The sequence below is a fragment of the Drosophila willistoni genome, assembly GCF_018902025.1.
Source record: "Drosophila willistoni isolate 14030-0811.24 chromosome 2L unlocalized genomic scaffold, UCI_dwil_1.1 Seg168, whole genome shotgun sequence".
NCBI lineage: Eukaryota > Metazoa > Arthropoda > Insecta > Diptera > Drosophilidae > Drosophila > Drosophila willistoni.
Genome location: NW_025814047.1, coordinates 1,226,595 through 1,253,189, shown reverse-complemented (window position 1 = coordinate 1,253,189; position 26,595 = coordinate 1,226,595). Strand labels below are relative to the sequence as shown.

General features: G+C 34.3%; 3 protein-coding genes and 5 long non-coding RNA genes across 13 annotated transcripts in view; 1 reads left to right on the top strand and 7 right to left on the bottom strand.

The window, feature by feature from the left end:
• Positions 1-408: 408 nt before the first annotated feature.
• LOC26529252 lies at positions 409-1,183 on the bottom strand. Of its 3 annotated transcripts, none has more exons than XR_001450564.3 (3): positions 854-980; positions 749-772; positions 409-684 (listed from the first exon to the last, which is right to left on the bottom strand). It is a non-coding gene; the product is annotated as an uncharacterized LOC26529252 (long non-coding RNA). The 3 variants fall into 3 exon arrangements; XR_006953836.1 differs by having other exon boundaries at positions 749-769; XR_006953835.1 differs by lacking the exon at positions 749-772 and having other exon boundaries at positions 854-1,183.
• A 373-nt stretch (positions 1,184-1,556) lies between these two features.
• On the bottom strand, positions 1,557-2,198 carry LOC124459853. The gene is made up of 2 exons (XR_006953834.1): positions 1,928-2,198; positions 1,557-1,853 (listed from the first exon to the last, which is right to left on the bottom strand). It is a non-coding gene; the product is annotated as an uncharacterized LOC124459853 (long non-coding RNA).
• Positions 2,199-2,331: 133 nt separating this feature from the next.
• On the bottom strand, positions 2,332-3,734 carry LOC124459918. Its single transcript, XR_006953870.1, has 2 exons — positions 2,583-3,734; positions 2,332-2,521 (listed from the first exon to the last, which is right to left on the bottom strand). It is a non-coding gene; the product is annotated as an uncharacterized LOC124459918 (long non-coding RNA).
• Positions 3,735-3,816: 82 nt separating this feature from the next.
• LOC111518743 lies at positions 3,817-4,285 on the bottom strand. The gene is made up of 3 exons (XR_002724065.2): positions 4,165-4,285; positions 4,051-4,071; positions 3,817-3,981 (listed from the first exon to the last, which is right to left on the bottom strand). It is a non-coding gene; the product is annotated as an uncharacterized LOC111518743 (long non-coding RNA).
• Positions 4,286-4,441: 156 nt separating this feature from the next.
• LOC6643227 (SH3 and multiple ankyrin repeat domains protein 1) overlaps positions 4,442-26,595 on the top strand; it is a 40,437-nt gene continuing 18,283 nt past the window's right edge. For 2 of the 3 annotated variants that reach the window (XM_047009719.1, XM_047009718.1), the window contains exons 1-3: positions 4,443-4,514; positions 5,346-5,426; positions 12,279-12,792. In XM_047009719.1, the coding sequence (XP_046865675.1) occupies positions 12,616-12,792 (177 nt within the window). In that variant the 5' untranslated portion in view covers positions 4,443-4,514; positions 5,346-5,426; positions 12,279-12,615. Of the gene's footprint in view, positions 4,515-5,345; positions 5,427-12,278; positions 12,793-21,015; positions 21,034-26,595 lie in introns of all 3 variants that reach the window. The other variant, XM_047009717.1, reaches the window with a different exon arrangement.
• On the bottom strand, positions 12,916-13,814 carry LOC6643226. Its single transcript, XM_002066130.4, has 3 exons — positions 13,418-13,814; positions 13,236-13,359; positions 12,916-13,172 (listed from the first exon to the last, which is right to left on the bottom strand). Exons 1-3 carry the CDS (start codon positions 13,679-13,681, stop codon positions 13,078-13,080), a joined length of 483 nt encoding a protein of 160 aa, XP_002066166.2. The 5' UTR covers positions 13,682-13,814; the 3' UTR covers positions 12,916-13,077.
• On the bottom strand, positions 14,068-14,865 carry LOC26530255. Of its 2 annotated transcripts, none has more exons than XM_023176358.2 (4): positions 14,614-14,865; positions 14,441-14,544; positions 14,252-14,382; positions 14,068-14,194 (listed from the first exon to the last, which is right to left on the bottom strand). In XM_023176358.2, the coding sequence occupies exons 1-4, from the start codon at positions 14,732-14,734 to the stop codon at positions 14,092-14,094; spliced, it is 459 nt and encodes a 152-aa protein (XP_023032126.1). In that variant the 5' UTR covers positions 14,735-14,865; the 3' UTR covers positions 14,068-14,091. The 2 variants fall into 2 exon arrangements, with proteins under 2 accessions (XP_023032126.1, XP_023032127.1); XM_023176359.2 differs by having other exon boundaries at positions 14,069-14,194; positions 14,252-14,387; positions 14,614-14,864.
• Positions 22,769-23,255, bottom strand: LOC124459917. Its single transcript, XR_006953869.1, has 3 exons — positions 23,195-23,255; positions 23,068-23,132; positions 22,769-22,843 (listed from the first exon to the last, which is right to left on the bottom strand). It is a non-coding gene; the product is annotated as an uncharacterized LOC124459917 (long non-coding RNA).

The window sequence follows — 26,595 nt, the reverse complement described above, 5'->3', positions numbered from 1 at the left end:
TCAGTCAGTGAGCTTAATTATAGTTCTGAAGCTCCAATGCGTATCTCCTTCTTTGAAAGTGTTGTTAATTTTCAATAAAACCAAAAACTAAATATGTGACAATTTTCGCTTGAGCAAATTTACATAACTACACGAAAATAAAGTGATTGAAATGAAAATGAAATAGCCACAAAAAAAAAGCACGCAAACCTCAAATGAACAAACCACGACAAAGCCATAGAAAGAGAAGGCGAGACATTGATAAAGATAGAGACAGGAAAAGAGACAGGTTGAGAGGTAGGTGAGATATCTTTTATAAAGTTGTTTGGTGTCAAAGACAACAAGAAGAAATAACAATGATTACAACAGACGGAAAACAGAAATAAACATTTCGAATTTTGCTAGCACAAAGCTATCGATACCCTGTAGTAAAAGTAAAATCAATTTTATTGCCACATTAACAATCAGACATCATTTAAATATATATTTGTTATGACTTATAGTCTAATTGCTATATGGTAAAAAAAAACGCGTTGCACTTCTTTTTTTTTGGATACAAAGCTGAAAAATTTAAAACTTTTTCCACATTTTGTAGAAATGGTCGGCTTTCTTCTCAAGATTCTTCCAAAACACATTTATCTCTGAAAGGGGTGCGGATTTTCATGAAGATTAATATTGACTTCAAGGTTTAGTATTGGATTGATTCTAAAAAAAAAAAGATAATTGTAGAAATTAACTAATTAACTTCGGATCATAAATGCAGAAAAACCTCAAGGTTCCATCCGTCAAACTACTGGTCATCGTGAAAGTGGCAGACGTTAAAATATACTAATTAGTTTTAGGTTACATTAAAAACAACTTATCCATAAATTACCTCCAGTTACCACCGAACATACTGAATAGGTATAGACAAATGATGTTTAAACCGATCTGCATCTTAATGTTTGTGAAGTGAGGGAACAATTGACGCAAACTAATTGTTTAAATAGGCAAACGTATGACATTTGAATGCCAAAAATGGTATTTCTTTGGTTCTTAATTTGCATGACTGAGACTATATGTGCATCAAATCTAGTTAATCTAAAATATCCATTAGTTTCGGTTACACATTTGTGTTTTAAATGCATTTGTCAACACTTAACGAGACAGCTTTCAAATCGAATTTTAAATTTTTTAGCTATATGTATATTATACCTTTTGGTTGTACATTACCTTTTAGTGCCAGACTCTCGGCATTTTTTTCCAGAGTTCGCTGTAAGGAAGATAATTTTCAAAGTGGTTGATATAAAAGAAGAATTTTAGATATAACTTACCTCCAGCTAGAGGTCACTAAAGTGAATTGAATTAGGTAAATAAAAATTGAAGCTAAATGTATATTCATGGTTGGCAATTGAAACGAAGACTGAGAAAAAAATGAACACGTGCCACGAGTTAAAAAGTGTAACACTTTTCTATTATCGGCTGGTAATTAGTTTTCTTTGGCTCTTAATTTGCATAGCTAGAAAAATATATTGATAACTCTATTATACCTGAAAAATTTCGTTTGTTTTGGTTAAGAAATCGTTTTTAAATGCATATATGTACATATATCCTTCATCTAAGCCAAACACTGTCAACTGTTTCTTTATAGTATCTAGAATATCTAGTTGGCCATATACCGACATAGACGGTGCTGATCAGTTCATATTCTTCATGCTTTCTCTATTTTTACTTTGAAGGACTTTTTTATTTATTTAAGATCTTGGTTGTTAAAACATTTTTAAATGTACATATTCAACATATTAAATGTCCTTGCGTCTTCCTTGCATCCTTCTAAAAATCTTTAGGATCTCCGACCAACATTCTCCAGAATGACATTTACTACTGGTTTGACACTGTAGGATAATAGAGTATTTCAAATTAGTAATTTGCTGATCCTTTAAACAATAAATTAGATTTGAATAATTACCTCCAGTTACCGTCGAGGAAACTGTATATAATCAGGCAACTAAGAATCAGACCGAACTGGACCTTCATATTTAAGAAGTGAATCAAAGACTGTAGAAAAATTGAACTTGCATGATTATTTTATTTGAAAAATAGATCAACTTTTCCCACTAAAAGGGTGAATGTCTTAATTTGGTTCTTAATTTGCATAACTGGAACACAAATTATGAAATACATCTAAAATATTCTGGAACATTGATTCGTTTTGGTCCCACAAGCGATAATAAATGCACATGGATATGATGTTATGAATGTCTGACTAAGCCAATATCAGATTCATCCATTTCTCATATTGGGTAGAGAGACACATTTGCCAAATTTGAGTTTCTTAAAACAAGTTACACTATTGATTCTAAAGAAATTTGATTTGGTGTTGCTTATTAGGAATATTTTTTATTGGTTCAAAAAAAAGCTACATATTCTTTGCCATTTTTACTTTTAAGAACTTGTTATTTTATCTAAAACCAGAACTGTTCCCATCTTGTCTTAGAAGTCTTTGGGGGAATTAAGGTACTAGCCAACGTTTTCCAAAACTACATTTACTATGGGTTTAATGCTATAAAATAATATAATCATTAAGTAAAGATCGTATTACAAATTCATTAGACATAAATTACCTAAAATTACCACTCAGAACACTGAATATGAAAAGGCAAACCAAATTTAGACCGATCTGCATCTTGATACTTGACAATCGAATTGAAGACTAAGAAAAAATTAACGATTGCAAATATTTAAATAGAAATTCAGATAAGCTTTTTAAGTTGATGTGACGTTTTTTAACCATTTCTAGAAAAATTGAACACGACTCTAATAAACATAAAACAATCAATTCGTTATGGTTATACTATCACTTATACATTTATTTCCGCATACAATTTACTGATATCTTGTGTTGTTTTGAAATCAAAATGTATCCTTAGCTTAGTAAGCTGCGTTTCAATCTGATTTAAGGGTCTTTTATACCCACATGGGCTTAACAAAAAGATTAAATATAGATAAATTTGATTCCCGAACAATTTCAAGCGAATCGGTAAAATAATTTTTGAGATATGGGTGAATTTTAATGATTTCTGAGAGCTTAAAGACGATTTTTAAGCTCAGATCTCAGATCAGATTTAAGATCTTATAAAACGTTTAGTGTTATATTTGTAATATTTGAGTTTTCAGTTTTAATTTTGTCTATCTTTCGTTTTAATGAACCCATTAAGATTTATGATTTTAGTTAATCTCAACGAGGACTTTAAAGACATCCTTTACCATTGACTCTATAAAATATTCTAAAGAGTAAGCTTCATCAATTTCTAATTGATCAACTTAAACCATTTCTGTAGAAGTAATCTGCAAAAAGACTTTTTATTACTCGTAAAACTGAAAAAAACATGTTTTTCATAAGTAGTTCTTAGTTATTTCCAGGAATCTTCATTTGTCGTCTTTAAATAGGTATTAGGTTTCCTCTACTCTCACTATGGAAATCAAATAACTGGTTAAGTTGTGAACAGAATTACTGGGTTTTTGGGATCATAGTGTTTTTTTCCGAGAACGGTGTGCAGGATGTATATAATCAGGCAACTTAGAATTTGAGCGTACTGCATCTTGGTGTTTGAATAGTGTAACAAAGAATGTGGAATAAGCGCCTATGTTACTGTATTAATAAATAATCTCGTCCTAATATGCAATGTAACGCATTGTAACTTACTTCCTACTGTTTCAAACCCAATAGAATTCATTAGTTTTGGTTACACAATCTGTGGCTAATCCATTTTTCGTTTTTGTGGTCACAGCTTCTTTTAGACGTAGATGTGAAATCTTTAAATTTGATATCTAGCTAGAAATGTATAAAAACTGTTGTTCTTGTTGATACTATCGGAATCACGTAGACATATGATTTTATTCAAAAATTAAACATTTTTTTACATTATGCTGCTTCAATCCACTTTGAAATCTTCTTCCGAACCTCAAAAATCGAACCATTAGGCGACATTACGGAGAACAACATTTATCACTGGCCTAATACTATTGGGTAGTTTAAAAATAATGTGGTTAGGTTATGATTGTTTAAATAATAAAATAGTATTTAGTTACTTATAATGTCCATTCGAATCACTAATTTCCATCAGAGAAATGAGAAAAAATTGAAGAAATGAGATAATTAATTTAAAATTGTATGTATAAGAAATAAATTTAGGCGTAAATTACCTATAGTTACGCCCAAAAAAACATAACGCTAGCAGGACAAAATTCTTTGATGAGAAATGCATCTTGCTGATTATGAAGTGAAGCAAAGTTACAAAGAAAAAATAAACACGTATGATTATTTGAATAGGGCAATTTTCTGACGTTTCGTTTAATGGTTTCGCCATTTAGTTCTTAATTTGCATAACTAAGAGAATTAGCCAAATAAAAGGAATAGTCTCAAGAAAATGAATTCGTTGTGCTTGTGCGATCGTCTCTAAGTGCATTTGTCTATATTTTATATGTCAAAACCCGATAACAAATTCGACCATTTCTCGGAAATATTCTTCAAATTTTCGCATTAGGTACAAGAGGTACATATGTTGTATGTATGTGTATTGTATATATCAAATGGCTTTACGTTAATTTGGCCACAAGCAATGAACAACTTTGGTTTTGGCTGCTGCTGCCAATTGGCATGCAATTTGTATGGCTCTTGCCTTGGCTGTGGCTCCCACTGTGGACTGTGGGCGTTTGGTGTGTGTGTGTGTGTGTGTGTGTATGTGTTGGGTTTGATATCCACCCCCATAACAGAAACAACTATGATTCCATTTTTAGATACCCTGTAAACAAAGTGTAAAAGGGTATACCACATTTAATATGAACTGATAATGACTATATCAACCAAATTTTTCATATGAAAAGCTGAAAAGCTTCAAATTGTATAGGCAAGTCGTTGTCACATTAGCATAGTTTCGATAAAAGGTAATTCAAATTCGGTGCATCAACCATGTTTTGTCTGCGTTTTTTTCTGCGCTTCTGCTGTTCACATGGCGTATGATTGATGGCCCTGAAGCCAGCCAAGGGAGTCTGAGGTCTGTGGATCAGGAGTCGAGAGTAAGGACTAGGAAATTAGCCTTGTTGTTGTTATTGTTATTGTTGCGTAGTTGTTTTGTGTGTTTGCGTTCAAATAAATTGCGTTTATTGAGAAAATTGGCAGGAAAAATATTTGCACGTTATATACAAATTAATCAAGTTCATATATAAACAGTATATAGAAATGGAGATTGCCGTCTGTCAACTGTCATGGTCTTGTGGAATTATCCTACCGAGTAGATTAGATGAGCTAACAAATTTTGATGACTTGAAATTTCTCAATCTACAATAATAATATATCTCCTCTCTTTCTCTCTCTCTCTTTGCAGCTATTTGATGGAGTTGGCACAGTTTGAGGAGCATTGCAGCCTCTAGGCGGTGATTGAGAGCATGAAGAGGGTGGACGACGGGTAAGTTTCAAATCAAATTTATAATTTGTCTGTGCTTCAGACATATGCATATAAGTATATAGTATGTAGGTATATATAAGTATGAATTGGATACAATTCGGTTGATGTTTTTACTTCTGTTGCTGCTGTTTCTGTCTCTCAGTTGTCTGTTTGTTTTTTTTTGTTTTTTACCTGCATTTGCAAACCGGTTGAATCGGTTTTTATATCTATCTATACATACGTACATATTCAGGTATACATTTGTCGCAGTTGAGGGTATTTGCATAAAGTTTTGTTCTCTTCTGTTCAATCAGTGTTTTATTTAATTTATTTTTATTGATTGCAGAAATACAACATTTAACTTAATGACTGCTGCCTGCCACTGACGTAATTCAGAAAAAAGGTTGAAACCATTATACATATATGGCAAGCGAATTCGATATTTAATTAATCGATTTAGAGTTTCATTCTTGTTATTTTAGCTTTTTAATGCGATGTGAAATTGACACGGCAATAATTAGAAACTATTGAAAGAAAAGTGCAGTAATTTGTTAGCTTTTTACTCTGAAACTATGCCAAATTAATTAAACTAAATGGATGTCAATAAATTGGGGTTTATTGACATTTCGATGCACTTTGCTGGGCCTTGTTAATTCCATGTAGAAAAAAAGTTAACTTTGCTATTCTGATATTTTTAATTTAGAATGGAGTTGGAAAGATAATAAATAAAAACACTGATTTATAAAAAAGGTTTATTAAACGATTTTATTCATGCTAAATTCAACTCAGGAATGCTAAAATTTTAGTACTGCTACCACAAATCTAAAGAATAATTACTATATAAATTATAAACTCTTTATAAAACTCGTTTATATTCCATTCTATTTATAGTTTGGTTGAAATAAGATTAGCTAATAAAATTGGCTTAATTTTAATCAATTTTCCTTTATATGATCAAATCATTTCATTCGATATGTAAATAAAAAAACAAACTATAAAAATTAGCTCACAAAAGAAAAAACTAAACTTTCAACAGAAACTCAAGTTGTAAAAACTAATTACACATAGTTTGTGTAATCGATAAAACTTTTTAGTTAAATGGTTACTCTTTCTGTGGAAAGAGTATAAATTGGTTCAATGCCATGGCAAACAATTTGTTTCGGTTTTTTGTTGGCAATGGATTTCTTTCAGGACAGGAAGTTACCAGGTCTACCTGCCAGCTATTCTGTGGTTTTTGAGCTTAGGTTTTTTTTTGTTATCGTAATTTGTTGTTGGTTATCGTGTGTATAGTGATGTTGATGATGATTCCCTTAGCAACACGATTGAGCCTAGACAAAAGAGTCAGCTAAGGAGCAACCTGATTGCACGCTCCAACTGGCAGACCAGGTTTCCCTTCGTAAATAGCCGTCAAAGGGTTAAGGCCAGGCAACCACAGTGGGGCCACACACATATCTATGTTCCATTGAGGAGGAGGTCAGAGTTAATTTTCTTATTGTATTAGCCCCTTTAGCATGCCACTTCCTCCCACATTTCCCTCTTTCTCTAGCAAGTATTTGGCTTTTTTCTCAGTTTGTTTGTCGAGCATAATGATGCCACTTGATTGAAAATGAACGTGACTGGAAAACAAGTTTGGGATTTCTATTTTTTTTTTCTTTTGTATTCTGTTTGCTCCTCCCGTTTTTATTTCTTCCCATTCTGTCACTCCCTCTGTCTCTCTCTCTCTCTCTCTCTCTCTGTACTTTTATCTTTTGTATTTATGCATTGCAGCAAAAGCAAAATATAAAAAAAAATAGCAAAATAAATTAGCCAAGAAACTTTTGTGACATGTTTTGCTGCTGCTGGCAATGCTGAAGATATTGCTGCCTCCGTCTTGTTTACAGCAAAGGAATCAAAGTAAAGGAGGTCCTGTTCCAGCTTTAGCTCTGTTTTTTTCCTCTTTCGTTTTGCTTTTACTCTCAGGACGGATGGTTCTCGTTTTTCTTGCAGCAGCATAATCGCATTTAATATCATTTAATTAAAGTTCGCTGCTGCTGGCTTTGGAGCTTGAAGGAGTCCCTAAGGAGGCGGCGTATGGGTTGGTGGTCCATTCACCATTTTGTTGCATGTTTTCTAACAGAATTATGTGCGCATTTCCGTTTCCGGCACACGCAACGCTGCACACAAAATGGCGTCGTCTTCGATTCACTAAGCTTTCACAGTGGGACAAACAGAAAATATCACATTACTTATGTGTAATAAATTCATTTAGAGTTTAAAGTTTTCCTTAGTCTAAGAAATATGTAAATGAATGCGTAAACTTGATTTATATTTGCTTTTTGTGCGTTCTTTTCTGTTCCACTGTCTCTCTCTCTCTCTTTGTCAGAGAAAAATTCCTGGCCATTATTAAGTTGTGCAGAGTTCTAGACTGAAGGAGGATTCTGTTGTTGTCGCTGCATTTTCTTGAATTTGTTCTTTTGCATTGCCATGGCAAATAATTTGCAGCCGCACAAAATGCAATATGGTTTGGCAGAGAAGAAAATGCAATTCCACTTTTAGCTCATCAAGCCATTAAAATGACACATAAACATAATTTGCTATTGAAAATGGCCTGAATGCAATTTTAAATACTCTTTATCTGAACTGTGTTTGCATTTAACCTAACTAGATCATCATTGAGTGCCATTTGACCTACAAAACGATGATGATGTTGTGTGCGTGTAAGTGTGTGTGTGTTTGTCGCGCCAAGGGACAACTAAAATCCAATCGTTGTGGCATATTTTAAATATAATTCATCCCATGGAGCAATATGTACGCACATAGCACTTCAATTTGCGTTTAATATTTAGGTTCATGGGGCCATTGGGCCAAAAACACAACAACAGCAACAACAACATTACTTGTCGACATCAAAGTCTGTCAACTTGGTTTCATAATGTTCGTCACACTTTTTCTACTCGTTTTTTTTTTCTTTTGGCCCTGTCATAATGCGATGGCTTGACAAGAGGCAAGTGTCACAAATACTTAAACTTAAGGTGAATGGCAACCACAGAGGCAAAAGAGAAAGAGAGGGAGAGGTAGAGGCACTTAAACTCAAGTGGCCAACAGCCCACAACCAACCAGACTTAAAAGAGAGTGCTCCAACTGTCGAAATTTTAATGCCCTAACCCTTTGGGAAAAAAGCTACCGAAGAAAATGAAAAGGATGAGCAAATCAATATATATATAGATGAAAATCGTAGAAATTTTGGAAAACCCCCATTGGGTATTTTGGATAAATGGGAATGCATGTGTTCAGTCTGATTTGGGGCGTGAAAATCAAATAACTGTCAGAGCAAAGACAATAGACAGGATAGCAGAACAGCAGCAGCAGCAGGATAGATAGACAGACAGGCCATAGAAATGGAGTGAGAGCTAGAGTAAACTTGACTGAGTTTATTTAATGTGCTGCTGCTGCCACCTGGTGGCCAAAAAAAAGGGAGAAAAAAATTTGCTACTTTGACAGCAAACAGCAGCAGCGGCAAACAAACTGACAGCTGTCAAGCTGTTGGAAATACTGAAGCAACAGCCAACTTTCGAGGGGTTGTGCAGGGCAACAACCAACAAACAAAAAAACTCACAACATGCACATAAATGTTGCTTTAAGGTCAAGCATAATTTTTCTATTATCCATTTCCCCTCCACCTTTTTTTTTTCGTTAGATACGTTATGCTTTCAAGTGAAAAATTGCCATTGCCATTGCGATAATTGAACAATTCTGCAATGTGTTGGAATACAATATTTTTTTTTCCAATTTAATAAAATTGGTTTCTATCACCCCCTCAAGGAAATTCAATTAACACACAAACCATAAAAGCATTAAATGGTAATCCAGTTAATCACCTCCAATCTCATTTGTACTTCTTTTGTTTTAGATACCCTGTGACCTATGGGAGTTCAAAGGGTATATTATATAAGAATTCTTAAATTGTAAAATTCTTAGAGAACTAGAAACAGAAGTAGAAGATGGAAAGTCATACAATATTGTAGGCCAGATATATATTTACATAGGTTTGTTTAGTTGCTATTCTATGTATTTAAATTGGGAAAATTTTTTTAAATATTGTGTAATAATTGACCACAACTATTTTATGTTATACATCTGAATTTCTAATATTTCCGATAACATATCGAGTCAGTTTTTAATATCCTTCTATCAAGAATGTTTTATACCTGTAGTGGAAAAGTAAATATAATTTTATATTATTTAAATATAATGGAGTGATTAAAAAGCATTCAACGCTGATCTTGAAAAAAAATCAGGTTCCTGATCCACTTTAGAACTAAATTATTAGATTCTCGATAATGTATCACCAATTTCACTTCTTCATTTCATTCCTTCCAATAATGAAATCTTTATCAATGTTTAGGTTGACATTACATTTGTATAGCTTGAAATAGAATTAAGTTTAAACCCAATGATTTTATACCAGTTTATGGTATCCTAACACTCAATACAGGGTATTTTATAGTCAACTTTTGCATTTAATTTTGTCATTTAATTAAGTTAAATGACTCGACAAGAGTCAGGCAGTAGGGAAGGAAATAACTACAACCACGTGGCGTATGCGTAATATGCGGATATGTGTGTTATCAATTGAGAGTCCAAATCGGCCCAAAAGTTAAATCTAATGGCCAAAAAGTTATCTTTAGCCACTTTTATTGTTTTTATTGTTTTCATTATCAATGCCGTGGCCCACGTTCCACATCTTATCACAAGTCTGGCGACAATCGAATTGCTCTGCTGCTGCTTTTGAATGTTTTTTTTTTTTGTTTTTTGTGTTAATATTTTTCATTTTTCATTCTCTGATTGACAGCAAAAGCTCTCCAAGGTAAACGTGGCTCACTTGTTTAAACGAAGTTGTTGTCTTTTATGTTTGTTTTATTATTTCTTGACATGTTTCTTGACCGTGACATGTTTTTAATTTTTGTTTTTGAGGGCACTGAACTAGAAAAAAACACTAACTAAACAAAAACAAAAACAGTTCCCCAATTGTTCCCTATCTTCTTTGGCATTGTTTTAAATGCATTTGGCTTTTTTGTTTTCGTTTTGAAAAATATTCAGAGCTTAAACTAGTTAAATTGCAATCAACACGAACCACAATTAAAAGCGACAAAGTGCAGACTAGTGACGCCCACAGCTCTAGTCCCACCTCTTCTCCCTGAGGGGCGGTGACACCACTCATTAAGCATACGACTATTCGCACATATTCCCATATAAAACTGTCATCTAGTCTCCTCTTGGCATACATTTCCCTACACTCGTGGTGGTTTAGCTCTTTATCCGCTTCTATTTTTTTTTCTTTTTTGCCTATATATCGTTTTTGAGGTTAGCGTGTGAATTAAATTTTTGTGCATAATTGCAATTGCTGCTGCAGCTTTTGCCATAAAATGTCTATATCAAAGAGTAATCAGGAGTGACAGTAACAGCAACGACAACAACAACAACAACTGTAACGGCAAAAAGAGAAAAAAAAAACGATTAGTTGGCTTTTCCTCTCCTCTTACACTCATACTCCCGCAATAGAGAAGTGTCTCCCTCTTAGTGTGACTGGCCAATTGACTGATGAAGGGGAACTCAGACCTCAGACCACAGACTCTCAGACATGGACACAGTCTCGTACCCAAAACTGGACGCAACTACGGTGCGTAGGCCTGTCTTGTAAGCGAGAGACGGCAGAGAGGGCAAGGGAATGCAGTTAGGAAAACCAATTTACAAATTAAGTTTTCAACGTTAAGTGCTGTGGCAACGAGTAAGTTAGTTAGTTAGTTATCATATCCCATAGCTAATGGAAGAACACTAGGCATTTTAGGCAGTCGCGTCGGTTCATTTAAGGAGATTTACTTCCAAGCCATGAAATCGTAAACATTTGAAGCTGACTTATTTTATACATAGAAATTGTGGTCCAACAAATGTAACTCAAAGATTTTAAGTAGGTCTTTAAATGTGCTCACCTGAAGGAAGGTTTAACAATGTCAGAGGTTATTAAGAAACTCAGGTTAGACTTATATTAGGTACTTAAAATAAAAAAAAAAGTAATCCCATCTATATGAACTTATTACGAGTAATATATGTATTAATGTAATTGTTCCTATTAACTACTGTAAACGAAATTGGATTTAAATCTAACCCTAAAACGAAACTAAAGCCGATAGAGAATATTTTGATTCAGTTTTTTGTCTTGAAAACTTAACGTACATATAAAATTCTTCATCAGTAGGTGTGATTAAATATAGAATCGTTTCGTATCTTTTCATTAGATTCCATAATCTCAAAATAATCAACAATCATAATAAAGCTATTTTTGTTCGACCCAGTTAGCGAAGGTAAGGAATCCCAAATAAAAACAATTAAGTAAATGGTATTAGAATTTTAATAGAATCAATGCTTAAAAATCAGTGTTTAGCGTAAACAATGAATAATTTTTTTTTCATAATGTAATTAATCTCTAAAGAATCCGAAAAAATAAAGCTAATATATGTACGTGCTTACACGTTAATTGTTAATAAGGAAAGCAAGAGGATAATGCCAAATGGGTCACCTGGGTACCATAGAAAGAAGAATCAAATGACTAAACGAAATGGTAGTTAACTATAGGGTATCCCGACTTCGAATCATTGGGTTGAAGACACTAAATTTATGTATTTCACTCAGTATTTTGCCTGATTGCACGAATATGCAAAACGAATCGTGGAGAGAGTGGAAGAGAGGGTGGTAGATAGTTAAATTCTGTAGAGGTTAAGCGGCTGCCCTCTTTTATTTTGGTTATACAAATTCATTCTTTTAATTAAGTTTATTTTTGAATCTCAATTGAATATTTTACTTAATGAAATTCTCTTGTTATTTCTCTTTTTACAGTTCCATCATGCTGCCAACTCAAGAAGAAACATTTAGCGAAATGTCCAAGCGAAATGCAATCCTCCAGCAGGCTTTAGCCAGCTCAATTAAATAAATACTAACCCAACAAAATTGTGAACCGTCGAAACGAAAAGAAAAACGAAGAAACAGAAAAAAAACACAGAAAAACTCTCGAAAAAGAGGGAGCAAAGTTATTTTGGTGATAAAAGAAAACTTTGGACTTTTTGCTAAAACTGAATTGAATCATATTTTTTTTGTGTACCCGGTTTAAATTAAAGCCGTCAAAATTACGACGTATCACCCACCCACGCCCAAAGTCAAACAGAACCCGGCCAATATGGACGCCACGTCCGGGCCGGGGGCGTTTGACGATGAGCCACCGCCAGAGCCGAGAGATGGTTGGCTACTGGTGCGCATCCATGTGCCAGAGCTGAATGTCTACAAGTGTTTGCAGTTCCCATCGGAGCGTCTAGTTTGGGATGTCAAACAGCAGGTGTTAGCCTCATTGCCAAAGGTAAGACTGACAATCTAAGCCCACGTATAAATAAGAAGTCTGTGCTAGTGCATGGCATGACCCAAAAAACTATAGCTAGAACAAAAAGATCTCTAGAGAATCAAGAAAAATCACTATAGCATGTCATTTTGTCACGTGACTGTGGTAAATGAGACGCATCTCAACCGAACGACATTCTGTTATTAAAACATAAATTTTGAAATCCATTTGAAACATACGAAAGACAATTCTTGCATGAGGCCAAAGATAAAGGATTTCAATCATTTTACTATAACAACTACTCGTCTATGTATAGGTCGGCAGATAGAGATCTTCATCGTAGGCATAGAGAAGTTCAACGAAATAGGACCAGACCACCAGCCAGGCATACAAAAGAACAACTGTAAATAAGATTATAACTTTAGTGAAAGAAAATGAATCATTCGATTTTGATCTTGACTTACATAGTGTAATTACAATCAATATGATTATGACCACGACAAAGGAATAAATTATCAGAGCCAAAATGTGTACAAACATCCAGATTGGTGTTAAAACCAAAAAGGGTATAAAGAGGATCTCATTGTTCTACAATTGGATAAAAGGATTATTAGAATTCTTTGATTTAAACTCCACATTAACTCACATTGTGCACACCAATGCAGAGAAATGCTGCAGCTATAATGCCAAAGAATGAGAATACCATTGTGGTCTTCAGGGCCGCCGGTGGAAAGGAATCACGTAGATATTCATTTGGGAAAATGCACTCCATCATGAAGGCAGTGCCAAAGGTTAGATAACAGAACCATGTTAGGAATATGCAACCAAATATTAAAGTTCCTGTCCTCAATGAGTAGCAAAAGCAACATCTTTGAAGTATTTTGCGCATATACTTGCAAAGACAGACCATGATTGCAGCAGGATTTCCCTCGGTTTGTAACAACAAAAATTTAGTACTGTAATTTATACGATTTTCGAGAAGCCAAGCACTTAAACTTTTAAATTTTTGATCTAAAAAGTGACTTTTAAGGGTTGGAGCTCTGAGTTAATTCTAATAACTTTAATTCTACATTTGCTTCAAGAAGTTCATGTTTATACCACATTGAGAAGAAAGAAAGATGTTGCATTAGTTTAGATTTACAGACCAGATATAAAATATCTATATCCTCTCCAAATACAAATGTTTCTTAATAGAAACTAGCTCCACTGATATGCAGAGTAAAAAATTATATAATTTTTGAAAAAAATCTCATCAGATAAAGGTAGCAGAAACTTAAAACGTAAATGTCTCTTTAGGAAAAAAATTACTTAGAGTGATTTTTATTGATTGCAAAATTTTATATTCATACATGTAGACTGTCTGGATCTGAGCCGAGTTCTCTGCAAAACGAATACACGACCAACAGAAAATACAGCATTATGGCTAAAAAAAATAAAATTTTAAATTAAACCAATGGTAGAAAATTAAAAATATGTATACCTAAAACCACAAATTGTAAGACAGTTATCCAGACACTTGGTGATAGTTTGATAGTCTCTGCTATCGCCAACACTAAGTAAATAATAAAAGTGATTACAAATACCACTATCCACGGTATGACTAATGATCGTCTGTTCTATGATATAATTTGATTAGAGTCAAATAAGTAAAGTTAATCTCCTCTCTCACCTTATATGAGCCATAGTATAATAATAACGAGACAATGATACCAATCGATAAGATGAACGACTGTAAGAACAGTGTCCAACGTTTTCTCACTTCTTCGTGTTCATCTAGTTATATAAATTTTGATCCATGATCAAATTGGTGAATGAAAGTTTTAGTGTACAAATTGAGCTTACGCATAAATACTGTATCGTCGCCATGGGCAATCATTTCGATTAGATAAAAACATATAGTAGTAATTGCAATGATCATGCAACTATATCGGAGAGAACAACAGCAGAGATTACGAAGCATCATGCTCAACAATCGCGACAAGGATTGAACCCTTGAGTTTTTTCTGCGTAAGTGGTAATTGTTATCAAATTACTTTTTAATTTATTTTTGAATTTAAAAGCAAAGTATGAATGATATAGAGAAGAAAGAGAGAAATACTCGGCATGTATTATGATTCTTACTGGAAAACCTAGAAATATGCGGAAAAGTCGTAGAAGATATCCGTTTCATATTGGTGCTTCTGTAAAGTTTTGTTTCTTTATGAATATTAGACACCTTTCATCCTTTTATAAATGAAATGGAGACGATAAAATATTGTTGTTTATTTCAATGAATCCTTTTTTCTTAGTCTCTGATTTGACTGAGGCTAAAAGGTAAAGGCTTACAGTTTAGAAAAGTTACTTTAAGTGACTTAAAATTTTGAAATCGTATCCAATCTTATAATCAAAATATTGTGCGGCATAAAGCGAGGGATATGGAAAGATAGCTTTCAGAAGTTCGATTTCTATTAGAAACTAGAAAATTCTTTCCTAAGTATGTTCTCAAAAACTAAGTATTTCAGTACAATTTCTAATGGTCTATATGATTTTAGTACCCACAAATTCAAAATGTTACTATCACTTTTATAATGAATTCATGTTCATTTCCGAAACCCTTTCCGAATTGGTAGGTACTTACTACTATTAGCCACAGAATAATCAACAATTTTTCACAATTATTTTTGAGGTCTGCAACTAAAAATTTTCCAATTTAGGGTAACCGCAAAAACGGCGAAAAAAAAAAAAAACAATTTGTAGTAAAGTTAGTTTATTTCAATTGTAATTTTAAAATTGCATTTTCGTTGTCGTCGTTTTTTTTTTGTGTTTTGTTTTTTTCGGAGGAAGGTATTTGCTTTAATTAATTTTCTTGCAAACTTTCATTTCGCTCGTGCCACGCCCACACCCATCTCTATGCCAACAACGTTCTTGCTCCTCCACTCCACTCCTCTGTTCATTCTGGTAGAGCTAAAAATAAGCGTGCAATTTCAATTCGAAGTTCAATGTAAAGTTCGTGTCACAGCGAAAATCGTGATGCTGCATCTGAAAAGATATTGACAATTGAATTAGGCAATGTCTGTCAATCTGGAGAGACAGAGGAACCAGTTTTTGGATTGCTCCCACCTCGTCTCTTGGATTCGGTACGTTTTTATCGTATTGTGTTTTGTCCAATGTTAAGGGCGGAACAAAGGTCTGGGCCGGAAGATTCTTTGTTATTTTTCGCAATTATCGGTATACAATGTGGTCTATCAATTGTACAATTTAATAACAATTTGTTTAACAAATTGCTGTTGTTGTGTAGTTGTTGTTGTTGTTGCTGTTGTTGATGTCGTTGAAACATTGTGTCAGGGCATTGCCGCGCCCATTTCCAATTTACCGAAAAACAACCGCAAAAATTTGAACTGAAACACAACGACCTCCAGCTAATTGCATAGTCCGGTCCCCAGACAACGCAATTGGGGACTAGATGGAACTGGATGTGGGGGCGAGGGTAAGCCATAGATAGACCTAGTGGCTATTGCTGTGGTTGCCTTTGTTGGATTTGCTGTCTCCTTCGATGGTGGTGGTAAACGTGGTGGTGTTGTGTCAGCCGCTGTTGTCTGTGTCAAGTTTAGTAAATTATATTGTAAATTTGTTGGTCAGTGTGTGGGAACCCAGTTGAGGTTTTGCATAACTCTTCGATACTACTACGAAACTGTTATTGATATATTGCATTGATACATCTGAGTTAACCAAGTATTTTAGTGCTTTTTGTTGTGCCTTTCCATTTGAACGATAGTTAATTAAATGCATTTTGTTTGAGTCATTAACAAATTTCGTAAAGTTAGTCAGCCAAAGGGCAGTTTGTCAGGTGAATCATTTACATGTACATCTACCTCTGCATGAGGTTAAGTTAAAGCAGAATCTGTCAAGATCTCACACTCTTGATTTGCGTGTATTTGGTACATAAATAATCTCAAGACTTTGTACCGCTTCATGTCATATATCACTCATAAGTATATAGCGAACCATACATATCTTATCGGTTTTCTATATACACACACATACCAACATAAAAGAGCTATTGGGGTATCGCGCCATAAAAAAATGTGCGTACCTTTAAAGTGTTCATCGCAAAAATATTTACACCACTTCAAAGAGACTTCAAATCCGAATCACAATCAAAGACAAATATCAGTCGAGTGTGCATTATTTTCACCTTTTCGCGTATCGGTTGTCATCTTTATCTCCATCGTGATACTCGAGTGGCTACTAGAATGCTCTTTTTGTTGGTTATTCCTACAGCCTTATCAGAATTGAAGGTGAAAGGTATTGTAAATTGTTGCGAAACACTAGAAAATTGTACACCTACACCTTCTTTAAAACCTATCTGACGCCACGTTGCTTATGGCTAATAATGTAAACAAATAATTTAATGGAACTAGTGGAAATCCCATGTGAACTACCCAGAAAGAAACATGTTTATCATCTCTAGGGAGTTCAAAGTGGTGACGTGAGGTGAATAAGCCGTGGAAATAAAGAGATCTAATGGTGAGAAGGGGTGAAAATTAAGTAAGATGTAAGAATAAACTAAAAAAAACTTAGACAGAAGCTACAACTAGAACTAAACCAACCTAAAATACTACAAACTCATATTAATAGTAATCGGATGATCTTAAAGGCGGATCTACGGTTGCGAAAGGGAGAGATTTTTCCCTAAAGTATGCAATAGGCTGAACATATTTTTTATTGCTTCTAACAAATCTATATATTTTCGATGGACTAGTCACTTAAAATGTGTAAATTAAATTTTTTGCTTTAAGAAACAAATTTTTGAACCAGTTTTTGCATTGTACGCAATTATTCCCCCATTTGACATCCCTGGATTTGTTTATGGTTGATCTATATTTAAGAATCATTCTTTCTTACAAATCAAAGTGACATCTATATAGAAAGGAATTTTGTAAGGGGAATGCAAATGGTAAGAAACAAACATGGTCCCATTTGTATAAGACAACAGTGCATCATTCACTCTCATTCTGTGCTGCGGCAACTATGTATTGATGTTGTGTCATATCAAATGGAAGGCAAGTCAGTCAATCAAACCAATAATCTATCAATCTATCAGTCATTCAGTTTGTTTGTTATTATTCCAATTTTTTGAGAATCGCGTGTGGGCCATTTTGTGGGCTTCCGCCTGCTAATCAAATCAATCGCCGCCATGGCAATGACTGATCTTGTACATATTTTTATACCAGCTTTTTACTTTTTAGGGTAGGCGGTTCCGACATCTTACCGGTTTTATTTTTTATTTTATTCGCCTTTTCTTGTGTTGTCTAAGTTGTTTTGCATGTAATGCGCAGCTTTGTACGGACCTAAGCTATTTCTGATTTAAGATGGAAATAAATAGACAGAGAGAGAGAGAGATGCAAAAAGTGATGGAGAGAGTCAGATGAAACATTTATTGAATCAGCATTAGGGGCATTAGAGTTGGCCAAAAACAGATTGTAAGTTGCTTCTGTAGAAATTTGGACGGAAATGGGCGTTGGGCAGCGTTTTCAGAGTCAGCATTCTGTGCCTTTTAATGGGCAAACTTGAATCAATTTAAACTCTTGCTTGCCTGCCATTCGAATGGAATTGACTCATAAATCTCATTGTCTGAGTAGATAAATAATGCCACAAAATGGCAACGAAGCTCTGAGTTGATGCAATTAAGTCATGACTTAATGCTAATGTCTAATGCCTCAGCTTAATAGGAACACACGCTTTACACTGAGTATCTTGAAGATGTCGCTGTATTTTCAAAATGCGAAAATGTTAGACACAGTTTTGTGCCAAAGCGAAAAACCAAAAACCCAAAACCCTAGTTGCTCGTTAGATTTAATGACGCTGCATAGTTTGCGCACGCACGACATCATTTCGGAGAAGGAATTCCCCTACATCTGTGCCTCTTCAGCGGCAGCAGCAGCAGCAGCTGCCTTCATCTCTTTTAAGTGGCACAGAGACCCAGTTGAGATAACTGTGCACACATAGACACACATACACTCTGAATGGGTCTCTGTTTCTGTCTTTATCTCCCTCTCTATTGAACCGTTAATTTGTATGTCAACTTAACTTGGCACTTGGTACAAAAGTTGCCACCAACGCCAACGCCTTCTACTTCAACTACTTATGCGCTCATTTCCCTTTTGCTATCTCTTTTACTTACTCCTTCTTTCTCTATAATATGTATGTATATGTACTATGTGCTTCTCACATTATTCAAAGACGTGCCTGATTTCGTTGCCTCCTTTTTGGCTTTTGTCGTCCTTTTCTTTCCACAACTTTTCTATTCATTTGCCTAGCTTAAGAGAAGAAGAATATTCACTTAGATTGAGGCCTGCAACAATAAAGATGGCCCTGATATAGATAGAAGAAGAGGAAATCTAGGAGAGAGCGGGAATAGGAGCTCAATCAATAGGGAAATGCCAGAAGAAGAAGAAGCTGTAGAGATTTTCCTGGAGATTTGCTGGAGCAATGAAGTGGTAAACTTTTATAGCGGTTTTTGATAGTTTTCCTTAGTTTTCTTTTGCTCAGATTTCATATGATTTTCTTTTTCACTCGAAAATTGAAATATTTCAAGAGTAAATATTTAAGTTCTAACCACTCACTTGTCATGTGTAGTTCACATTGTTTCCTCATTCATCCAGAATGCAAATTAGCCATAAACTGTGAAAAGAAACATAATAAATCATAAGTTAATGTACTAAAAGCTCAAGATGTCGGAATCTGAGATTGAATTGTCGACTTTTTTATACTCTCAGATGAGTTTTCCCCATTATTAAGGAATAATTGTTAACTAGAGTTAAAGCTTGCCAGTTCAAGTTTAGTGTATGCATTTTAATGTATAGTTCTTTTTAAGGCGAGTTCAGTGAACATCTTAAAGAAATAAAATAAATAACTTGTCGATTTTCTTTGAATACCTATGATTGAAATCTTTTCTAAATTTGTTGTTCTTTGTTTATCTATTAGCTTAGAATTTATCGCAAGTAATAACAAATTTCTTAAGACAATTAAATATTGAAAATATGTTAATATATGTATGTCTGAAGGTATTTAAAAATAGATGTCCTCTTATAGCAGTTGCATAACGAATATCGATTTACTTGAATACTAAATTTGGAAATGAAGCCAACAACTTTATTTTAATCTACTTCTATTTGTTGAAATAACTACGTAACTTTAATCCAACTGAGCAAAAAAAAAAAGCTAAATAAAGAAAATAATTTACATAACTTATTTCATCTATTAATTGTAAGATAAATTTAAAAAATTTATTTAGTTATTAAAAATAATATTGAACTCTTGCGATATATATACATATAATACATAGATGAATGTCCGTTTTATTGTGGTTACAAACATTAAAGCTAATTCCATAATACTTTCATGTCAGAGTACTAAATAAAGCAACCAAAAATGTTAGCCATTGTCATACACTGCGTATGCGTGATACATGTAAAATGTATGCTAAACATGTAAATTTCATATACATTACATACAAACAAACATACGTACATACATATACATACATATATAAAAATGTACATAGAACTGAATTCCTGACACATTGTAATGCTGTCTAACAAGAGCCAACATACACACACACACACACACACACATACATACATACATATGTATATATATATATATATGTATATAACGAAACGAACAACAACTACAAGTCGTTGTTTTGTTTTGTTTTTTTTCTTGTTTTTAATATTAATTATTTTTTTAATATTAATTAAAATGTTTTCCTCTTCTTTTTTTTTGGTGTTTTTGCTTTCTTTGGTTTAATTTTTTTGGTGGTGGCTGCTCCTGGGCACACTTTTTATATTTAATTAAATACCGCACAACAACAACGACAAAAACAACTATACAATGACGAAAATGAAAACAAACAATTTACCAAAAATAAACAAATTTAACGCCTTAACTACCGTAATTAACATTGGCAACGCAAATGTTCATCTTTAAACAACATGGAACACTTTTGATGGCCGTGGATAAAACTGATTGGATAATGCACTTAACATATAAACCATGAAATGATGATGGCAAATGATTTACAATGATTGTGTTCCCGGCATATATGTATATTTAATGTATATTATATATATTTGCATTATCGGGCTTAATGATACTTAATTGCCACTTGCACTTTTTTATCTGCCTTCGATATAAATTTAAAATAAATAAATAAATGCAATGTGACTCGCAATCGGCAATACAATACGGCAACACACACAGGTGGCCTTTTGGTTTAAGGTTGGTGAATGGTTTTACTTTAATCTATTATTTTTAACTTACTCTTTTTACTTTTGTATAAATTTGGTTTATTTCTTCTTGTCTGAATGTTAAATATTTATATTGGCTTAGTTAAGATGCTATCTATTTGAGTTGTTTAATTAAAGTTTAATTTTCATTTACATGATTCCCCTCTTAGCTATGCAAAAACACCTACGCAAATATTTATGAAATTCCTCCTATTCCCCACACTCACACTCACACACACACAGACACACTTACACTCACGCTATCATAGTGTGCAGTTCATGCAACTCTCTGCATGCAACTATAAAATGTGTCAAGTACAGCAAACAGTTACAAATTTATGGCAGTCAGTGTGGCCGCCCGCCCCACACGCGACCAGGAACACAGCTCACACACACACAAACACACAGGGCACAGAGTTTCTTCAAACGCCCATGTTATATACACTCCAGCAGTGTCCTCTCCTCCTCCTCCATCTCCATCTGCTCGTCCTCCTCTCCATCCTCAGTCTCTTCCTAGTGCCGGCTTGTAATTCAATTAAAATGCAAAAAAAAAACGCAAAGAGAGAAAAAGATTTTTAGCGCTTCGAGCAAATGGAGCATGGGTGATTGGATATGGTAACTGAACGGGCAATAGGGTCTCCGACTTGGTCTCTGACTGGCTGCTCTTGTCCGCTTTTCACTGTCGTTGGACACTGAGTGCTCTGCTGTGGCTGTGTCTGTCTCTGCGTTGATAGTGTTATCGCCGCTGTGTATAGTGTTGTAGTTGTTGGCACTTTCCGACCACAAATATTTTTTTATTTTACCAAAAAAAAAATATATGTATGTATATATATATATATATCTGCCTTGCTTTATGCGAACTCAACATTTTTATTCCCACTTCTATGAAATGTCATGAGATCTTGTGACAATTTTTTTTTTTTTTAGTTGTGGTTGTGGTTTCTAAATATATGTATACATATCTCACACATACATATCTACATACATACATACTAATGCTAAAATGAATCAGACAAAGTTTATTCATCTGCTAATTTGCAAAGAAATTTTGAGTTTAAATGACAAAGCGAAGCTTTTGTTTTTTAATTTTATGGAATTATAAAATTAACAAAAAAATAATCAAATCAAATGTTGGCAAAAACAATTATCAGTGCCATCAAATTAAGTTGTTTTTTAATACCCTACTCGATCAATCAGACAGAAGATATATATTCATGTAATAATAATGGAGCTTAGAAGATAAAAAAAAAATGTATTTATAATATATTTTTGATTGACATCAACAGCAATTAAATCAGAAAGTTAAAAAAAATTTTAAGGGCCTAAAACAGGAAATCATTTTGGCCTTGAATAAAGAGTTGTCGACATAAATGTTTACATTATTTTAATGTCTTCATTTAGAAGCATTCTTCAAACACTATTATTAAAAAGAATGTTATTAACATTTGATTTATTAGTAGGTATTTAAATTACAGTTAACATTTAGTTGGACAAGCATAAAAAACATCATGTTAAAAAGTTACATCAGCTTTTACAACTTTTAAACGCTGATTCCTGGATATTAAACTGTCTTGCATTAGTTGTGCTGTTAAAAAGGCATAAAAAAGAAGTTGTCTTAGATCAACTTTAGTAAATATTATAATATTATGTAATACTCTACAAAACACAAAGTTGGCAATAGACTTTTTAGTGATTTTAAAGCAATTTTGTCTAGTACCTACCAGATTTTGTAATCAGTCATATTTGAAACATTGGGTTGAAACATTATCGACTTATAAGTCGTGTAGCCTTTGAAAATCTTTCTGAAAGTACAGTTTTGTTTACTGGTTAATTGATAAATAATTGCTATACAAAGCAATTGTTGTAACTTACAATAAGTCTACATATTTATAAATATTTATATTAAGAAAGTGTATTAAATTCAAAACGATAACTGATTTTTTTGATGACTCGGAAAGTGATAGAAATGAAAATGCTGTTCCACAAAGAGTATGGCTTTATTTTGGTATTTGTATACAGGGTATACCTTAGTCGTGTATGTTTGATGTTCATCAAAAAATAACTGTCGACGACCCTGAACGCTTTATTCATCTATCAAAGCAAAGAATGAAAAATAAACAACAAATCAATTTTTGGGATTTCCAAGAGCTTACTCAAGTAGTTAGTCAGACTTCTAATCAACAGAATGGGACAATTAATATGTCTATGTATCCGCCATTCAAGATCCAGAAAGATCCGATAGCAATTCAATGCAAAAAAAAAAAAAAAACAAAATATGAAATATATTAAAAGAATATAATATCAGATTTCTTACTCTTACCCAAATATCTTTTGGCTTCCTCTATTACATATGTATAAAAAAACTAGGTAGGGTATCTAAAAATTGGCTCAATTTATTAAATTTATTATATAATTTTACTTGCCTACCAACAAATGACCTTGATTAAGGTGAAATGTTTTCATCTAACATGCTAGTTAGTTAAGCCATACAATTAGCCAGGCTTTTGTAACGACTATGAAATTGCATATAAAGCGAAATAATTGAACTAAAAAATACAAAAGCAGCCAACTTAAATAGATCAAACAATTGGCATAAATACAGTTAAAGTTTATACACATACAAACACATTCAAGCAAAATAATTGCTATATCCAATCACTGTCAAACTGTGGACAGGCAAAATCATTCAAGTGTGTGCACACACACACACACACAGATCACTTTATTTGTGCCCTCTAACTAAATTTTTAATGGCAATTTAATATTTTTTTGTCCACTTTTTTTCTGCTGGTTTTGTTATTTTAGTTTTTGCACAAAATTCGGTTTTTTTTTCCCCCATTTGGTTTTGGGTTGCTTTTCAATTTCCGATGCCGACAGCTTGTTTTTGTTCTTCTTGATGCTGTAGTTGGTGTTGTTGTTGTTGTTGTTGTTATTTAAACCCAACAATGAAGCATTTCCGGTTTATGGGGATGCCATGGGATGAACACAGAACCTTCTCTTGCCTCCCTCGCCCCTTTCGATGTGTCTGTGTGTGTGTGTGTGTGTGAGTACATTAGTTTGCGTCAATTTGTTTAAAATTTTTGTTGTTTTATATTTAAATAAATGTTTGTGTAAATTGTCAAGTGTAGAAGCGGGTGCTAAAGCTAAAGCTTCTTCACTTGTTTTAGCAACGGATATATATAATATATATAATCATTATGTTTATGATGATGATGATGATGATCTATTGTGTCGTAGTGTGTGAGGGTGGGAGGGAGACCAGCATTATTTTCGTCATATGACATAATGAAAATGTAGTTTTGTGAAGGGAAATTGTGCGGGCATCTTTTGTTGTATTATCATGTTAAATAATGATTTTTCATTTCTTTTCATTTGCAGGTAAGATTCATAGTTCATCCATTATTGCCACATCTTGTGGATGAGTGAGTATAAAGTCTGGACTAAGCTAACTGCGGGATGTCTGACACTGGTTAAAGTATCTCAATCTTGCAATTGCAATTGGTGGGCCATTCAAATCACATACACAGACACGAATATACACTCGCACACACACTTGAAGCACCCATCAGGTCCAGTTTGAAAAGTGTCAAAATGCAGCAGCTGCATCAGAAAACACTTCAAGGCGGACACAAACATAGGGAAGGGGAGAGTAGAAGGTTGAACGAAGAGACACATATACATAACCATAACTGTTGCAAAGTGGAAGGTGGAGTCATGGGCCCCCCCATGGCCAGGTTGAGTGCTGCACGCAATGCAGTTGAGTTTTGAGTATGTATGTGTGCCCTTTGCCGTTCCGCCCCTCCTTCTGCACCATCTGTTCGCCACTTGAGCTATTTAAACTCTGTGCCAAAGTACCAAGTGACACCAAATAAAGAGGATGGGGTGAGCAGGAGGCGGAAAGCACTCTGTTTTGCTTCTGAGGGCTTTACTCTTCGTAAGTATGCTAGCAATTTTGTGGGCGTGGCACAAAGTTCTAACGCTAAGCAAAAATGCTTCAGGCCAAAATGCAAGCGTCCAAGACAAGCTTCAAGGGGAAGTGACATGAGTTGAGGGAAAGGGCTACGACAACAGCAGATTGCAGAGAAATAGAGAGGGAGAGAGAGAAAGAATCTCTCGAGTTCATTGGATGCAAAAATTGACTTTGGTCAACAACAACAACCTACAACAAACAACTATAGCAACAATTTAGCCTGGAAGCCAAACAAGCCACAAAGATTTAGATACAAATTTTCTTGAGTTTTAGCCATGTTGAACCTTTCTTTTTGTGAGAAGACTGTTTTCCAAGATACTCTTCATTGGAATTAGAGCAAATAGATGTTAGAGAGGTGGAAAATATGAGAAACAAAGAGTTGTTAGGAATTTGCAAAATAATAGAAGGTTTTTATGGCAAACAAGTTATTTAAGACTTCTCAGGATGGAAGTGCAGGAAAAACTCTTTTCCTTTCCAAAATATTGTTTCGCATATATTTTCCCAAGGGTATCTCGTAGTTGGCTTTGTCTTGTAGTCACCTTTCTTACCTTTTAGTTTGTAGTATAGTCAAAGTATGCCCGCAATTTGCGTTGTGTTTTTTTTTTTTTTTTGGCCGGTTCTTAGCTTAGTTTTCTGCGCATTTTCACAATATTTCTAGCTCATTTGCTCAGACACCAAATGTCCTTCAGCATGGAGCGGTGTATTGTGCGGTATGGTGGTTCAGTTATCTTTTTAGTTGCCATTTGGCAAATTGAAGTAGCTCCCCCCTTCAAAGAAAAAACAACAACAAAGAGTAGAAACTCGTTTTTTGATATGCCGCACGTGCAGGCTCCAAAGTGCCACTAGAGGCCGAACATTGCGGCTGCTGCAATTGCATCTCAAGCAAGCCGACCAACCAATTTGGCAGAAACAAAATAAGAGACGAGAAGGAGCAAAGCAAAAAAGAAAAAAAAAAAAAACCAATCCAATTCACAAAGATTTCGAGCCGCATTTCATTTTGGGTCTTTGGGTGGCATAATTCGCGCGCCTGACGACGCCCAAAAACAAAAGCCTCGCATTGGAGAAGAGGTGTGATGAGGTGGAAGGGGGGATAGCTAGTGTCGCCTGTCTCTTGGGGGAATCTAGCAGCTGGCATAGCCATCGATTTACGAGCTGTGATATTTCGTGCATTGCCTGCCAAATGCCTAGTGTGGCCTAGGCTCACAGCTGCTGCTGCTGGCTGCAGTGTGTGTTTTTGTCGATGGCCAAATGATAGTCGAAAAATTAAAACCAACTAAACTAACCTCTATCCTATGGCACATCGATTTGATCCTTCTCTAGATATCCACCAACGTCGTCATCGTCAGCAGAGTGTAACCAATTTGACCTAGTTTTCAGTTAATAATTTCTAATTTTCTTTGGTCTTTTCCGCACGCCAAAAGAGAAAAAAAGGGCCAATTCCACTAAAAGATCTGACCACAGAAAAAAGAAAACCCTCTTACTCCCATTTCCACTCCATCAATTGTTGGTTGGGAAGCGAAATGATGATGATCATGATGATGATGATGATGATGATGTGGGGGTAAACGGGAGAACGGCATCTAG

Bases quoted from the DNA above. Each gene is read 5' to 3' on its own strand.
- LOC26530255 (XM_023176358.2), bottom strand. From the start codon at position 14,734: ATGATGCTTCGTAATCTCTGCTGTTGTTCTCTCCGATATAGTTGCATG. The intron at 14,383-14,440 runs GTGAGAGAGGAG...ATCATAGAACAG, and splicing joins TATACTATGGCTCATATAAG to ACGATCATTAGTCATACCGT. The intron at 14,195-14,251 runs GTATACATATTT...TATTTTTTTTAG, and splicing joins CTTACAATTTGTGGTTTTAG to CCATAATGCTGTATTTTCTG.
- LOC6643226 (XM_002066130.4), bottom strand. From the start codon at position 13,681: ATGGTCTGTCTTTGCAAGTATATGCGCAAAATACTTCAAAGATGTTGC. The intron at 13,360-13,417 runs GTGAGTTAATGT...ATCCAATTGTAG, and splicing joins TCTGCATTGGTGTGCACAAT to AACAATGAGATCCTCTTTAT. The intron at 13,173-13,235 runs GTAAGTCAAGAT...TCTTATTTACAG, and splicing joins ATTGATTGTAATTACACTAT to TTGTTCTTTTGTATGCCTGG.